The 18380-nt window shown below is 33.8% G+C and overlaps 1 protein-coding gene across 1 annotated transcript; it reads right to left on the bottom strand.

Moving 5' to 3' along the window:
- Window positions 1–7825: 7825 nt before the first annotated feature.
- Window positions 7826–18058, bottom strand: LOC110659054 (uncharacterized). Its single transcript, XM_058148468.1, has 5 exons — window positions 16919–18058; window positions 15833–16827; window positions 15157–15462; window positions 14339–14430; window positions 7826–8944 (listed from the first exon to the last, which is right to left on the bottom strand). The coding sequence occupies exons 2-5, from the start codon at window positions 16796–16798 to the stop codon at window positions 8092–8094; spliced, it is 2217 nt and encodes a 738-aa protein (XP_058004451.1). The 5' UTR covers window positions 16799–16827; window positions 16919–18058; the 3' UTR covers window positions 7826–8091.
- Between the last annotated feature and the right edge of the window lie 322 nt (window positions 18059–18380).

The following is an 18380-nucleotide window of genomic DNA, read 5'->3' as shown; positions in this document are numbered from 1 at the left end:
TATTAATATTGATGTAATTTTTTTAATTAAAATTTTATATTATTTTTCATAATTCAAACAAAAAAAATTACCATATAGCTATAGGAATTTTTTAACTTAATTTCAAAACAAATCGTTTCAATCTTAGAGGTATTGAATTCTATTGAATATTTACATTATGGGATGAATGAAGCAAATGTGAAACTTTAGAATTGAATTTTAGAAACAAATCGTTTCCACTTGACTTTTTTATTTCTTTTATTTTATTTACTATAATATTTATTTAATTTTTTAATGTATATTTTTCATTTATAATTTTCTAAATTTTTTTAACTCTATGTTATATTATTTAATTAAATTTTTTATTCTTTATTTTTAATTTTTAAATATACACTTTTTAATTATACAATATTTAATGTAATTTAACAATATGTTGTTATAGCATTTAATTAAATTGTTAATTTTATATGTATATTTTTTATTTATTACATACTCATAAAATATATCATAAGTCTTAATGCCTTACTTTGTGAGTGTGTATAAGTATATGGTGCTTTTCATTGAATATACCATATACTCATACATACTCACAAAGTAAGCCTTCTTAATTAATCTCACCAATGAGTCATTAGGTGTTAAATCATATATTATATACTCATAGATTATTTGTCTTATACATATGTCATTATATTTTTAATACTATACTATATAATTATAGACACTCATATTGTAAGTCTTATTAATCTTAGCAACGTGTCATTAGGTGTTAAATATACTCATTATTTTTTAAATTGGATACGTTATATACTTTTAAAATATTATATAAGACTTAATTACACACTTGTGAAGTAATATGTAATTCTTAATTATCTCATCAATTATCATTATTTTTTTCAATCAAATATAATACTTTTAAAATACTATAAAACTTAATTACACACTCGTAAAGTACTATGTAAACCTTAATTATCTTGTTAATGTGTCATTATAATTTAAATCGAATATACTATATAATCATAAGTATTTTATAAGCATCTTCAATGAGTTTACTTGCAAGCATATTCAACGAATCGACTTATAAGCTTATATAATGACCTAACTCGCAAGCCTTAATAAGCCTAGTGTTGATAGCTTGAACTCGTTTTATTTAGAAAAATGTTTAAAGGCTCAAAACTCTCTTTGACTAATTACCTCCAAAAGTAATATTAATGATTTTTCAAGTATTAATAAAACTCATTAATACAAACCACTTGATTTAATATGATTAATTTAGACATTGAATATGTGTTTAAATATCACAATTAAAATATATATTTTAATTATTTGATAATTAAGTTTCTCAATTTTCTATATAACGACCAACAATCATCTACAAACTCCACCTTTTATTTTAATTTTATTCAAAGTAAAGCCTATATTTTTAATTAAATATTTAATATTACATTATTAAAATTTAACGATATTATTAATGACAAAAAATACAAAGTCTTTTTATCACAAAATTAATCTCAGGCCTTAACGTAAAAAGGCACGAAATTGCAAGACTCTTTTTATAATTTGCCATTTATTTATTTATAAAAAAAAAATGTACTGTAAATTGTTTTTAGCATTTCAGAAGAAAAAAAATGTAAAACAAGGGACAAAGGAAATTGGGAATGACAAAATTTGAATATATAATATTAAATTTATCTATTTATTAATTTTTAATTTATATGGCTTAATTAGACATTTAAAAGTCTAAGTGGAATTGATGGCACTTCCATTATGCCTAAAGAAAACGCTATAAAAACACTACAAAGAATATAGCTATTGCCTATTGGAAGTTGGGAGGAGTCATCTTCATCCAACTTCCAGAGCACTTCTTGTCATCAAGGAAACGTAGGTAGATAATTTCTTGAAAAAATTACTAAAGAAATTAATTATTTCATTTATATTTTAAAAAAATATATTAATTAGTCCACATATTTTATTTCATTTATCTTTTAGTCCCTTTAATTATTGTAAGCAGTTTCTGTAATTTAAAAAACATATATAATGATAATTTCAGCTTAAAGATTTTTTCAGAATGGAATGGTTGATGATGGTGAGACTTGACCATTTCAGCCACCTTATGGGCAAAGAAATTTTTTTGAAACCAGGACAGACTGTTGCTGAAAACTGTTAGGACTTGGGAGCAGTGGATCTGCTAGAAATAAAATGCTCGCCAATTTATTTGTATGCTTTAATCTACTAATTAGCAAATCAATATTTTTTTATGCTGTTAATCTAGTTTTAATTCCAAAGCCAAGCTATTATGGAGATGTTTTGCTCACAAAATCTTAGTAATATAAATAATTCATGCATTAAAGAGATAAATTTAGTGTATAAATAATTAGAGTCTGAATCTAATGATGAGTAATTCAAAATTATAATTCATTCCAAGGACCTATTTGATATTAGTATTAAAGTGGTTGTTGAAAAAATTACTATTTTAAATATACTAATTAGAGAGTATGAAAAAATAATTTAAAATTAAATTATATAAATTTTGAAGGAAAAGTTTATTTTTTTTCTTATTAATTCTCATAAAAGTACATAGGTATTTATATACAAAGGATCCTACATTAGATAGGAGATATATGCTTATTAGGAATCCTTGCAAACTAGGAAACTTTTACTATACAAAATTCTTTACAAAGTACACTTCTAACACTCCCTCTCAAGTTGGAGTATAGATGTTAATCATATTCAACTTGTTGCAAATGTAGTCGACTCGAGCTCCGCTCAGAGCTTTTGTAAACATATCTCCTAAGAGGCAATATGGAGAGTAGCTTGATTATCGCACCATAACTATATAGGCAAAAGAACCTTAAGGCTCACTTTTTCTAATAATTGAAGTATCCACATTATTTTACATACTGATTGTGCTATAGCTCTATATTTTGATTCAACACTAGACCGAGAAACTACATTATACTTCTTACTTCTCTATGATACCAAGTTACCTCTCACAAATGCACAATATCGCGTAGTTGACCTTCTATCAGCCTTAGACCCTGCCTAGTTTGCATCTGAAAAACATTTGATATTAAAATGCCCATAATTACACTATAACAAGCCTCGTCCTGGAGTTCCCTTCAAATAGCATAAGATTTTCCTCAAAACTTCCCAATGGACAACAGTTGGGAAAGTCATAAATTGACTCACTACACTAACTGAGTATGCAATATCAGAACGAGTTATTGTAAGATAGTTTAATTTACCTACTAGTCTCCTGTAATTTTCTGGATCATTAAACAATTCAGCATCCTTTGCTACAAGTTGCAAATTTGGAGTCATTAGTGCATTACAAGGCTTAGCACACAAATTTCCTGTTTTTGCTAATAAATCCAGGACATACTTTCTCTGAGACTAGAAAATACATTTTCTACTTCTCATAACCTCAATACCTAAGAAATACTTTAATAAACCCAAATCTTTTGTTTGAAATTGGATTTGAAGGAAGGATTTAAGAGATAAAATGCCAGCAAAATCACTTCCTGTGATAACAATATCATCCACATAAACTACTAACAAAATTAAACCAGCTTCAGATTATTTATAGAAAACTGAATGATCACACTTACTTTTCTTTAGACCATATCCTTGCACCACTTTACTGAATCTCTCAAACCAAGCCCGATGACTTTGTTTTAGGCCATAAAGAGATCTTCGAAGCCTACAGACTTTATCCAACTTCCCCTGAGCAACAAATCCAGGATGTTACTTCATATATACCTCCTCCTGAAGATCACCAAGAAGAAAGGCATTCTTAATATCTAGCTTATACAGACGCCAATTATATGTAGCTGCTAGAGAAATAAATATCCGAACAGAGGCAAGTTTAGTTACAAGAGAAAAAGTATCAAAATAATCAACTCCATACGTCTGAGCATATCCTTTGGCTACAAGACAAGCTTTCAATTTTGCTATAGAACCATCAGGATTCATCTTTACTGTAAATACCCATTTGCAACCAATTGCTTTCTTAATAGTAGGCAAAGTCACCAGTTCCCATGTACCATTAGTATCTAAAGCTTCTATTTCCTCTTTCATAGCGACACGCCAGCTAAGATGAGCTAATGCCTCAAAAATAGTTTTAGGAATAGGAATAGAGTCTAAAGAGCTAAGAAAACATCGTGAAGAAGAAGACAGATAATCATAAGAAACAAAACAGCAGATAGGGTAAGTGCATGTACGTTTACCTTTATAAAGAGCGATAGGAAAGTCTAAGTCAAATGTATGATCAGTGGTGGAAACAGGATCTTCCGATGAAAAAGCTAGTGGAGGATTTGAGTCAGGTACCTCTAGTCTCCTAAAATAAACATGAACAATAGGAGTTCAAACTCTTGGTGGAGTAGGAGCAGGAGCAACAGACTGAGAAGAACTAGACCTTGGTTGAATAGTGTAGACTAAGAGATCATCCTCCTCCCCCTCATTTTCATACACAGAAGATTGTGGAAAGAATGGAGTAGACTAAAAGAACGTAACATCTGCACACACAATAAAACGATAAAGGGTTGGGGAGGAAACATCTATACCCTTTTTGGAGCCGAGAATACCCAAGGAAGACACATTTAAGAGACTTCGGATCTAGTTTGACAACCTGTGTACGGACATCACGCACAAAACAAGTACATCTAAAAATACGAGGTTTAATAGAAAATGATGATTTAGAGGGAAATAAGATAATATAAGGAATATCCTCATAAAGAACAGAATATGGCATACGATTGATAAAAAAACATACTGTAGTAACTGCATTAGCCCAAAACTATTTAGGAATATTCATTTGGAAAATAAGGGCTCTAGCTACCTCAAGGAGATGTCGATTTTTTCTTTCAGCAACACCATTTTGAGATGGTGTATCAACATAAGAGGATTGATGGAGAATGCCATTTTGTATCATATAAGACTGAAAGCTCTCTGAAAAATATTCTTTAGCATTATCACTCCTCAACATGCGTACAGAAACATTAAATTGAGTTTTAATTTCAGCACAAAAAGCACAGAATATAGAAAATAACTCAGAACGATTCTTTATTAAATATAACCAGGTAACACGAGAGTAATCGTCAATAAAAGTAATAAAATATCCAAATCCAGTTTTTTAAGTGATAGAACAAGGACCCCAAACATTAGAATGAACTAACTAAAATGGGGATGAAGCCCGTTTATTGACTCTAGATATAGAAGGTAAACGATGATGTTTAGCAAATTGACATGACTCACATTCTAAGACTAATAAAGACTAAAATTGAGGACATAACTTCTTCAAAATAGCTAAGGATGGATGGCCCAATCGGCAATAGACTTCTAGAGGTGTTAAGGTACTTGAGCAAATAAATGTTCGCGGTACATGATTATCTAGGATGTAAAGGCCACCAGACTCATGTCCTTTACCAATAATTTGTTTCGTCAAAAGATCCTGAAACAGACAATAACCAGGAAAAAAGGAAACAGAGCAATGTAAGGTGCGAGTAAGTTTACTAACAGAAAGCAAATTAAAAGAGAATTTAGGTAGACATAAAATAAATGATAAAGAAATAGAAGAGCTTGGGTTTGTGGTGCCTGAACCCAAGACAGAAAAGTTAAAACCATCAGCTAAAGTAGCAGTAGAGGTGATAGGATGTGACCGAAAAGCAGATGAAAACTATAATTACCTGTCATATGATCTGTAGCACTAGAATCTATGACTCATTTGGATGAGGAGGATAATGGTAGTGACAAGAGTATTGGAAGACTTTAGAGATGCCTGATACTGGAAAAACTGTGCATACTCCTCTACAGATACGGAGATAGTTTTTTTAGAGGAAGAAAAATTATCATCTACTGCCATATTTGCCATCTAAGACCGTTGATTTTTCCTTTCAAGCTTCAAACAATTATATTTTGTATGACCAGGCTCATGGTAGTAATAACAAATGATTCCCTTTGAGTCTTGATTGAAATTCACCTCCCCATTACATTGATTAATTTTATTGCCTCTAGTTCCTCCCTTATGAACCTGTTGTCCATTTGTATTGCGACTAACAAAAGCACCATTAGCAAGTTGTTGTGACAACTAAGTACCTTCTGTACAAAGGACATGTGTGAACGTATCATGCAAGGAGGAAATCTCAAAACTGGACAGGATCTGAGATTTAACAGTTTCATATTCTGAGAGAAGGCCTGCAAGAAAACTCATAATAGCCATTTGCTCTCGTTGTGCCTGATGTACTTTCACATTAGTGTTGAATGGCAATAAAACATTAAGCTCTTCATATACTCGTTTTAAATCCATAAAATAGGTCGTAAGAGACCTATCATGTTTCTCAACACGATAGAATGCCTTACAAACATCATATATATGGGAAATATTTCCTTTACCAAAATACAAAAAATCCAAGTAATCCATTAATTCTTTAACAAATTCGCAGTGATTAATTAAACTAATTACCTCACTGTGAATTGAATTTCGAAGTTGAAAAAACAGTCGAGCATCCTCCCTTAGCCAAGCCTGCCTTGTATCATCAGTAGGTGAATCCATAGTAAGGTGATCTTCCTTATCAATACTTCGCAAATAAACCTTGACAGTCTTACTCCATTCTAAATAATTTAAATCATTAAGTTTGTATTCCGTGATCTTACTCATCACTGGAATCACATCTGACACAATAGCCTTATTGTCTGCCATTAAATGAAACTATGTCCCTTTTTTTCTAATAAAGCAGATTTAATAAGTATCAATACCACCTAATCAACAAATAAATTCACTAAAGCTTGGTAATAAGAGTATTCCTTGAAATAGAACCTGAACTGTTCAAAAATTAGAACAGCCGAACGATTTTTAACTTTGGTGATGTAGAAAAACACTTCAAACTAAACCACCACCCATGGGAATGGAATCCCCGAGTCGAGGCGATGCTGGGAAACTAAGCGCGGTAGCCAGACGTTGCTGGAAAATAGTACACGCGTGATGACGCGTCGGCGTGTGGAACAGGGTCAGAAAACAAAAGTGGAGCGTGAAGGCCACTAGCTCTAAGTCCGGTCACCGGACTTTCAGGGATGGCCGATCAGCACCTCGGTCTCCTTCTGAGACTGGCTGTGAGGCAGTTTGGTTTCGAAAAAAAAGAATAGAGAAGAAACAGGGAAGAAAAAAAAATTTTTTCGGGATTAAGGTACGGGATGCTCTAATACCATGAAGGAAAAGTTGATTTTTTTCTTATTAATTTTCATGACAGTACATGAGTGTTTATATACAAAGAATCCTATGTTAGATAGGAGATATATACTGATTAGGAATCCTTGCAGGCTAGGAAACCTTTACCATACAAAATTCTTTACAAAGTACACTTCTAACAAATTTTAATCATAAAAATATTAAAATAACAAAATAACTTTTTCAACATTTAAAATGATTTTTTTCCCTAAAAAGCAATTCTGACCCTCCAACTTAAATACCAAACAGTCACTAAACCTAAAATTTCTCACAACTAACCTTTAGCCTTACAGCTAAATTGCATATCCCTGGTGGGAGTTTGGCATTATGGGGACTTGGATGCACAAACTATATCTCATTCTGAAAGGAAGAGACTACTTGGTCCTTGTATGCTGAGAATACTAGCTACACAAACACTAAGCATCAGACAACTTGTAAATAAAATGTTATCTTTGCTATTTCTTGTCCTGAGCCATTTGATAACCAAAAATATGCAAAATATAATGATCAGAATTAAGAAATAAATACAACAGTTGGTATTCTATATGAGAGTTTCACACACATTCTTTCTCAACAAGGAAAAATCTCATTTTCCTGCTTATCAAACTGTTCAATTTGTATAATGTATAATTTCAGAAAACAAATGCCAAGGAGAATATTTTGAAAGAAAAATTCCTTACATTTCACATCTAATGATCTAAATGCTTTCTTTCACAGTTAACAAGGACAACCATCTATACCTCAAACCCATGTAGGATTTATGTACATAAATTAGAACATCTCAAGTCCTTAGCCCACTTGTTGGTTAAGGACACAAGTATAATGAGAATTTTGTTATCATATATGCATCACCAATGCTGCATTTCACAAGGACAAGGTGGAAATTAATCAAGTCACCTTTTTGTTTTCGTGTCTATGCTTTGAAGCCTTGGTGATGATTGTGATCCACTGCCTAATGCAGCGGCAGCAGATTCAACATGCGTAAGAAGATATTCATAAATCTTCTTTCTAAGCCTGTCGATAGTCTCTGATGAAACATTGGGTGTTTCTTCTTCATCCTTGCTTGAACCAATCTCATCTAACCAGTCATTCACACTCTTCAGCTGAGTCAACATGCCTGCTATTTGACCATTATCTGACAAAGTTGAGGAATCCACATCAGCATCCAAGAACCTCTCCACAAATCCCAGGAACCAATCTTGGGACTCCATCTGCAACATTTCAGCCAAGTCCACAGCCTCATCAAGGCCACTTCCTTTGATCCACTCAGGTGGAGGTTGGGGCGGCATCTTCTGACTAATGGCAGAGGTATCCCCTGCTTTGCGAAAAGCTCCGGTTGCTACAAGCTTGGAGCCAACAGATGGACGGGTTTTCCCTTGAGTTTTTGCTGATGCATTCTTTGAAGAATTTTCAAGGACTAATATGGGTTGATTACCACTGGAAGTCTTTTGGCCTTGAGTGGAAGCTGAAGTTGTTTCTTTTTTAAATACATAAAAGGATGACAGATTGGTGGCCAATGCAGCTTGGACCCAAGTGGCTGCATGTTTGCGTCTATCTGATGTGACCTTTAGCACTTCTTCTGATGGGTTGTGATCAGAATCTGGACATGAACCAACCGGAATAATTTTAGACAGAGAGTCGGCAACCAAGCGAGCATTGTTCAAGCTTGCATGGAGGGTCAAGAACTGCTCCACAGCAGGTTGTGGGTTATCTTCTTTAGCAGAGGAAGTTAGCTCAGAGTATATGCTTCAAGAAGAAAGGAAAAAGAGGGAAAAGAGTCAAGACGCAATACTGTAACCAAACTGTAGATATGTTAAAAAATGAAGCATATAAGGGGCATGAGAAAACATAAAATAAAGACACCCTTCAGAGTTCAGAATTACTTTAGGTCTTAAGTGCAAGCATATAAAGGAGTCCCCATTCTTACTAATTAAATCGCAGCATAAAGATCATCTTATACTCATCCACACATTCAAATTTATTAAAATTTTATGCAAGGGATAGAACTAGAGAATAAATCTATTCTTCGGCTATTATTTTCAAGGTACAAAAAAAAATAATAAATAAATAAATAAAAGACTAAACAAAACCAATTGTTAGTCCAGTTTCCATTAAAACTGGTCCAACCATCTGTTCTGGGCCCTTTTCAAAACACTTGTTTGCATAGTATGATGTATAGCTATAGTGATTGGCAGAATGCTTCTTGTTGAAAAGTATTTATGCCTAATGAAAAAAAAAAAAAAAACTGTACAAGGATGTTTTAAACTGCTAGCCATTTTTTTATAAGATTTTATCAATTTGGTCATCCACTTAATCTAAGTGTAACAAAATTACAACCTCTTTTAGTCAATAAAGGGACCCACTAGGTGATAACTGTAAGTTGACATGGCATGATTGTAAACTCTCCCTCCCTTCACAATACAAAGTGGGAATTGAAGTTGGCATAGAACAATTTGATAAGCTGACAGGTCATCTCAATGTTATTTTTCTTTTGTCACATCAATTCACAATTATCAACCAATGAACACGCTGGCTCCATCACAATATCGACACCACCTACTTAATGATGATTACGGATGGAATACTACACAGGATATTATTGTTATGCTACATGATTGATCCTAGTTGATAAAATTAAAAAAACTTGTCAATAATTAGTATAATCCATAAGCACTAAAGGATAGTATTATTCACACTTCTGTTCTGGAAGAATAAGCAGAAGGTAGTATGAAAAGGTTCCTAATAACTGTAAAAGAAAACTTTGAATATTCATAAACTGCAATTAATAACATGCTACTTTCCATAATATAAGAAGGCTCATCTACACATAGCACATGATGTCAAGATAAAATCAAGCAAGTTGAAATTAGTGGATAAGTAAGAAGGAGGGTTAAGGCATTTCTTGAAATCGTATAAAGAAAGTGAAGTCATTCCAACTACTAATAAATAATAGATACATATGCCTCCCAATGCCCCGTACCATCCCCTTCCTCCTCTCTTCTGTTTGAAGAGAGAGAGAGAGAGAGACAGACAGACAGACAGAGAGAGGAAGAAGATTTTTTTGGGACAACGGATCACAAAAGAAAGAGAGTACCATAACTTGTTTATGTACTTTAAGGTGCAGGGGGAAAGGGGGAGGAGAAACTTGCCAACAACAAATTTACGAGGGATAATACTGAACATCAAAAAGTTAACTCTACATTGAGTTCAGAAAATCCATAGCAATTACTTTAGCAAAGCAGCAATTCTATGCTAGTAGCCTAGTACAAGTGTGCAATCTTATAGATTCAAATAGGCCTAATACATAAATTCACGCTCAAACTTTGAAGGTTTGGTCATTTTTCACCCTGTACATTTTTCCAGGTCCATCATACACCTCTACTTTATTTTTTGTCTTGTCACACACTTAAAACTTTCATTACATTTAAACAGTTTTTGTGGATTTTAACTTTATTTTTAAAAAATTCATTTAGTTTCAAAACAATCAAGGAAGAGAGAAAGATATAAAGACAGAAATAGTAAAATAACGAAATACATAAATTATACAATAAGCACTTGAATGTTATGCAAAATTATAAAGTGTGTAATGGGAATAAAAAAAGGTACAAGGTGCAAAGCAACCAAACCAATAGAGTGCAGGTGCATATTTATGCATTAGGCAGATTCAAATACTTTAACCATATATAGATTTACATAAATAGATAGGACAGGACAATCTTATGGGAGTAGTTGCAAATTATGGATAATGTAAAGTACATCATAATCAGCACTCAACTCAACTCAACTCAACTAAGCCTTTATCCCAAAAATTTGGGGTCGGCTATATGGATTCGCTTTTTCCACTCTGAACGATTTTGGGTTAAATCCTCAGAAATGTGTAATGCTTCTAAGTCATGCTGTACTACTCTCCTCCAAGTCAATTTAGGTCTACCCCTTTTTTTCTTTCTATCCTCTAGCCTAATGTGTTCTACTTGTCTAACTGGAGCCTCCGTATGTCTACGCTTCACATGACCAAACCACCTCAATCTCCCTTCTCTCAACTTATCTTCAATTGGCACCACTCCTACCTTTTCTCTAATACTTTCATTACGGACTTTATCTAGTCTAGTATGACCACTCATCCACCTTAACATTCTCATCTCTGCAACTCTTATCTTAGATGCATACGACTCTTTCAGTGCCCAACACTCACTACCATATAGCATAGCCGGTCGTATGGCTGTACGGTAAAATTTTCCTTTTAATTTATTGGGAATCTTACGATCACATAAAACTCCCGTGGCACGTCTCCACTTCAACCATCCGGCTTTAATCCTATGACTAACATCCTCCTCACATCCCCCATCTACTTGAAGGACTGAGCCTAGATATTTAAAGTGATTACTTTGGGACAATGCCACTCCATTCAAACTAACTCCTTCCCTATCACCAGTTTGGCCTTCACTGAACTTGCAATGCATGTATTCTGTCTTCGTTCTACTTAACTTAAAACCCTTTGACTCTAGAGTACTTCTCCAAAGTTCTAGCTTCCTATTGACTCCTTCTCGTGTCTCATCTATCAGAACAATATCATCCGCAAACATCATGCACCAAGGAATACTCTCTTGTATATGTTTCGTCAGTTCATCTAAAACTAATGTAAAAAGGTAAGGGCTTATGGCTGATCCTTGGTGTAATCCAATTGAGGTCGGAAAATCTCTTGTGTCCCCTCCCACTGTGCGCACAATAGTAGTTGCTCCTTCATACATATCTTTCAATACTTGTATGTACCTAATAGATACCCTCTTTTGTTCTAACGCATTCCATAAGACCTCTCTTGGAACACTATCATAAGCCTTCTCCAAATCAATAAAAACCATGTGTAGATCTTTCTTCCCATCTCTATATTTCTCCATCAAGCTTCTAATGAGAAAGATTATTTTGAGTATTCACAAACAAAAATTCTAATGCAAAAATAAAGCATAAAGCAAGCAAACACCTAGACTTGTAAGCAGTCAATTGAAAGCGGAAGAAAGAGGAAAAGAAAGGAAGAGTTAAAAAGCTCTAGAACTGATAAACAATGCATTTTTTTAATGAAACTGGAAAAGAGAAACAACATATATGCAACCAAAATTCTTAGCACTTTGCATTTCAGACCTTGCATATGTCATGAAAACTTTTTTTTTTTAATGCATTAAAAAATTCATCATGAAACTATTGAGCACCTATCGAGAACACTTAAGTTATGTATGAAATATCCTTGATATTTTGATTCCCTATTCAGGAAAGCATGGCATAGTTTATGGTCTGTTAAATAGAGCACCCAGCCCAACCTATGCTGAAGCAGGCAAAATATTTCATTCATTTCAAAAAACTAACTGAAAAATCCAAGAATGCCTAGTATCATGATTCACAAAACTATGTGCCTTACTGAAAAAAGCATTGTTCTTTATCCAAGGAAGAGTAATGCAATTTGTTGAAACACATAGTTTGTGGAAAGAAGTTCCACATTGGCAATGTGTAAGAAAATTAAAGGGCATATGAGTATTGACAAAACAAACCAAAATGGCTTGGTAATGGAGAGCCCAGTTTCAAGCCAATTCAGCGTGGAGAACTGCCTCTTTATTAATCCACACTCCTTGACCTTCGATTTCAACATGGTATTGGAGTTGTAAGGCCCAACGGCCATAGATTTTGGGCTCAAAAGCAATGAGCCAGACCCATGAGCTGAGCTAATCAAGCTACGCTCAGGTGGATCCATGGACTAGCCCAGTGAACTAGACCTTGAGGGCAGAGACATGGAGAGCCAGACCCAAGTTAGATTAGCAATCCCATATAATGCCAAGTGATAACTGGGCCTGTGAAGTCTAAGCCGAACCAGTTGTATTTCAGGGAGGAGTGTTGGAATATATGGTTTGTGGGAATTAGTCCCATATCGGCAGGGTACAAGAAAATTAAAGGCCAATTAAGTGTTGGCAAACCAAAATGGCTTAGGCTATTTTGGTAATGGAAAGCCTAGTTCAGTATGGAGACCTGCCTGTTTATTAATCCATACTCCTTGGCCCTCAATTTCAACACGATTGAAGAGACAAATATTTTGAATTGTAATTGATTATTAGAAAAAAGTGGTAAACAGATATTGTTTTCTAGTTTGCTTCTTAATTCTTTACTTTTTATAAATTGCAGTTCAATATAGAAAATTGATGGACGGCTTGCTACATTGCATTGAGAATAACACAAACTCACAATTTCAAACTACAAATGACAACCAGAACTTCATATTTAGTTCTTTGATTTCTTTCAAACTATGTACCTTGGATCCTCGCAATTACAAATAAATCCATATAAAAAACTGCAACAAAAGCTAAACTATTAACAATCCCTTGAATAAATTAATAATAGTATTCATTTGATCTGAAATAATCAACATATACAAAAGTGTTTGATGTGACAATCTCAAATCAAAACAAATTGGCCAGCACATGTTGATTCTCAAAGGTGTCTGACTAACTAAAAGTTTATCCAAGCTGATACAGTGAAATATGAAAAAAACTGTTCCAGTTGATAGTACAGGCGCATAATGGTTCCTTAAACACATCTAATACAGATAGCTTTACTGTTGTCAAGATGTTAAAAACATGAAAATGCTTTCTAATTTCAGTAACTTGGAAAATATCACTGTTCTCAATTCAACTCCCAAAAAACAGATCCATTTGTTTTAAAATTTTTCTTTTCTTGTAAAGACATAGAAATCAGACATGCTTCAATCTAACCTTTGTAAATGCTCAAACAATCAAAGCATCTCAACAAACCAGGATTCTGTTACTTTTGAGACTGCACTTGAAACTCCTCAAATTAGAAACTATGTTACAATCATTGAAAAAAAATATATGTTAACATAATAGAACTACTTAGATTAGATTTTATCCTTATGCCATACTATCACTGAGAAACCACAAATAATAAGTTCCACATTCAAATAGAAGACTGATGAATTAGCCTGCAGGGCCCAGAATCTGGCTCAAGAAATACTAGAAAACTATATGAAACACTTAAATACTAACTATAAGTTACAATGGAAATCAGAACTGTCCTAGTTCAAACCAAATTGAAATACTTCTACTCATTGCCAGTAATTATTTATTGCTTATGTTATCTTACCTTAAACATCGAAGTAAGCTCTCTGCAGCAGAAGCCTCTTGCATAGCCTCTATTGCTGCTGTCTGTGCAGCATCCCTAAGCTTCATAACTTCCTGAAATAATAAATGTGTAAACAAAAATGAGAAAATGGAAAGACGGCATGGAACTTGACATAAATTTTAGAAGACCAGAAAACCAAATGAATGAAATGCTTACAAATAAAGTGCACATGGAATTACAAAAATTGGCTCCTGACAACCAAAATAATTTATGTACCAACAGTGCAGAAAGTCAACTGGAACTCCTTGTCCTAGTTAATTTATGAGGAAAAGCCATTGATCAACTAAAAGAAAGCTGCTAATATAGAAAGAATGTTCCATTGCCATATGATCTTTTGTGGTATTAATTTGAGACAATGACTTCTACATTGTGCTCCCAAGAAAATGGGTAAACAGCTAAAAGCATGATGCTTGCGCACAAAGAGCAGTTACCCCCAGGATGCACAAAATTTACATTACATCTATGACTACAATCTGCTAATATCGTTTCACATTCTAATTTCTAGCTAGTTATTTCATCTAATATTGTTAAATTCTGCACACTTTTTGTGCTTCTATTTTATATTAGAGAATAGTTAAATGGAACCAAGTAGAGACTAGAGTTTTAATGCTCAACAAGTGGGTCCCTTTCAGAAAAGAAAAGCGGAAAAAAAAAAAAAAAAAAAAAAAAACTTATTTGACTCACCCCCAACCCCCAAAGAAAAGAAAAGAAAAAGTAAAACAAGGAAAAAAAAAAAGATCATGAATTTATCAAGGTCAACTACATCATAGAGCTTTTACCTTTCCAAGCTTAGCAACAGAAGAGGGTAGTGAACTCCATGAAATGCTTCCCTCAGGCAGTTTCCTGCTATTTATTGAAAACTTAACCAGGTTTCCTGGAAGTCCATCATTATCTCCTGATGATTTTTTTCCAATAGATGGTCTTTGCTTATTTGACTTCTCTTGACCATCCAAATTTCCATTTGCAACAACTTTCTTTGTAGATACCGGATTTCTATTCTCCTCTTTAGATGATTTGGCCGATAGTTGGGTCTTATTGTCCTCTTTAGATGTCAATCTATTGGTTGACGTGCTTTTTCTAGGAGCCTGCCAAATAAATTTGCATTAGAAGTAGAACCTAGTAGTTTGACTTCAAGAAAAGTTGGGCAACATCCAACAAAAACTGAACTGGAGAATCCAGAAAGCCGCAAAAGACATTCAAGACTTTTAGGAGAATGATCATAACATGGAGAGATCACAATGATTAATATAGAATAACAACTTATAGAATAAAATCATGAATGTCCAATTAAGAAGATCGAAAAATCCAATGATTAATATAGAATAAAATTAGGCTTAACCAAACCATAGTCCAAAATTATGACACAGTTTATATGTAAACTGAACAGATTACTTAGGTGCATTTCAACCAAATCACATTCCACTGAATGTCAATGTCATTAATGGTTATACTTACAGAAATACTCCGAGCTTCAGGATACGGACTGTGTTTAGAAGCCCTTAATTTTGAATTCTCCCTGTGCTTCACCTCCATATTCCCTTCCCAACTCTTCCTTAATGCTTTAGCACCCATCTCAATCCCTTGAACTATATTCTTAATAACTGGTACCCTCTTTGCAGTTGGACTTGCCCCGCGAACAGAACTTAACTTTTCCACTACTCCTGACTTAGTAGATCCCTTATCTGACCCCTTAATCTTCGCCTGCTGGTTAACCCCATTAGCAAATTTCTCAAATGAAGTGGGCAGCGAATAACAACTTGTTGGAGAGGAAGGAATCGACCTTGAACTTGAAGATTTCGATTTTGCCAAAGTGTCCTTCTTCAAATCCAAATTCAGTGTAGGTTTTGACAATTGAGACTTTGTCCTGCTCAGAGAAGAGGTTTTCCTATCTGATAAATCATCCTTATTCGCATTGCCATTCAGTCTAACCCCCAATGATTTCACCTTCTCTCCTATATTGCTACTTCCTGAATACCCTTTCTTAGGTGAGTTCACTTTCTCTAAATGTTTTAAACCTGAACTTGAATCATCATTATTATTGAGAAACCCAAGAGAGTGAGTTGCTACAATATCTTCTGGGCTCCCTACACAAGGGTGCCTCCCTGGGACTGGCCTAACACCTCTAAGAATGGGGACTGGTGAGGCTGATTCAAGCCTTTCGACATGAATAAATTGACCCAGTTGGATCTTATCACTAAGAATTAGATCATCATGCTCATCAGCTAAAGATACATAAGTGGCATGAGATGAATCTGATACCTTGAGATAAAACCCTTGGTTAGGAAATAGCTCACCTCCTGCTAGTGCTGGTACAATGCTCACCACCTGCAATAAAGATGACCTGTGCTCACCAGCAACTTTTATATCTGTATTCATGTGTTGCAGAAGTTTGAGGAGCACTCCGGGAACAAGATTGGCCATTTCTTAAGAGACCTTCAATTTGCATGAGCCTGATATACCCAGATGGAGAAGTTGAGTTTGATATATAAATAGTAGAGATAAATGGATGAAATAGTAGAAAGGAAAGGTTTTGGTCAATACCCAGATTGAAACCAGGAATCAAAGATATGGACTTCAACAGAAGAGAAGGAAAGAAAGGATTACACTTTAGACCCAGATGACAATTTTTTGTATCCAAAAAAGGGTTTAATCTCCTAAGATTCAAAAGAGAGAAGTAGAAAGCTCAAGATTCAGACTGGAAGATGCTTAAGCTTATGAAACTAATAATGGTGATTAAATTTAATGAAAAGCGACAAAAAAAAAAAAACAGAACAAGCACCATCTGTTTTGAATCAAGAAAATGCAATAATCATAGAGCTTAAGAAATTTATATTAAGAAAATAAATTAATTTTATAAACACAACCCAGAAAATAAATAAAATGTTTTCAATAATATGGTAGTAATAATGGTGTACAGCTTGGACAGGAACAACCAAATACTCAACAACCCAGTCTAGTCTGGAACTGATAATGGTATTCGACCTTTTATGCAACAAACAAAAAGACAAATGTAGAGCAATTTCAATGCAAAACCCAAGACTGGAAACCAAGAAATTTTGGGAAAAAAAATCAATTGGGTTTTTATTGTAGAGCCAAAAGAGAAAGCCAATCCATTTTAGTAAGAAAAGGAAACTTTTTTTTATCAGACGAAGATAAAGAAAAGAAAGGGAAAACACAAACAAGAATTTGAGAAAAATGCTTGCAATATGGTATGATATTGGAGCTGAAAACTTGCAGGAATCAGAGAAAAAGGTAAGGAAATAATTGATGCCAGGCTTATTTCGTGATAGATATTACCCAATCCATAGTGGAAGAGAGAGAAAGTTTGTCAGTCACTGACACAGACCCCTAGATCAAACATGCAAGAATTTTAATGAGTTAAATAAAAAAGAAAGAAAAAAAAAAAGCTGACCCACTTGAGCTTGCTTGGATTGAATGTTCAACAAAGCTCAAAATTCACTGCAGAATGACTTAAAAAAAGAGTTTCAGGTTGGACAAGGAATAAGCAAAGGGGTCTCCACTCTCCTGAATTAGTGAATTCTTCCTTGCAGGAACAGGAGAGGAATCTTAACAGAGAATTAAAACTAAAATAATTGAAAAAAAAAATTAAGTTTATTAATTAATTTACTTTTAATCCGTTGAGTGGTATTTATTAAAAAAAGTTACTAAGAATTAATTATATGTATAGAAATGTAAATGGGTGCATGTGCAGAGTAATGGGATTGGAGGGTGTCATGGATGGAGTGTCGGCTACCTGAAAAGGGCTCACATAATCTCCAAGATAGACAAGCAGTTGTGATGTCTTCTCTTCTTATTTATTATTATTTTTTGTTTTACTCATTTTCTTTTTATTTATTTATTTATTTGATTTTTTTTATTTTTTCTTGGCCATGGACCATGTGGTAGATATTGGAAGTGGACCCAATTACGCCACCTTCTTCAAAAAGACACAGAAATTCTTTTTTCTTAAAATTTCTCACTAGACTTTCTAGTGTGGAATTTT

The sequence above is a fragment of the Hevea brasiliensis genome, chromosome 6 (genome assembly GCF_030052815.1).
Source record: "Hevea brasiliensis isolate MT/VB/25A 57/8 chromosome 6, ASM3005281v1, whole genome shotgun sequence".
Classification (NCBI taxonomy): Eukaryota; Viridiplantae; Streptophyta; class Magnoliopsida; order Malpighiales; family Euphorbiaceae; genus Hevea; species Hevea brasiliensis.
The sequence above is the reverse complement of the archived record's forward strand: the minus strand, read 5'-3'. Positions and strand labels throughout refer to the sequence as shown.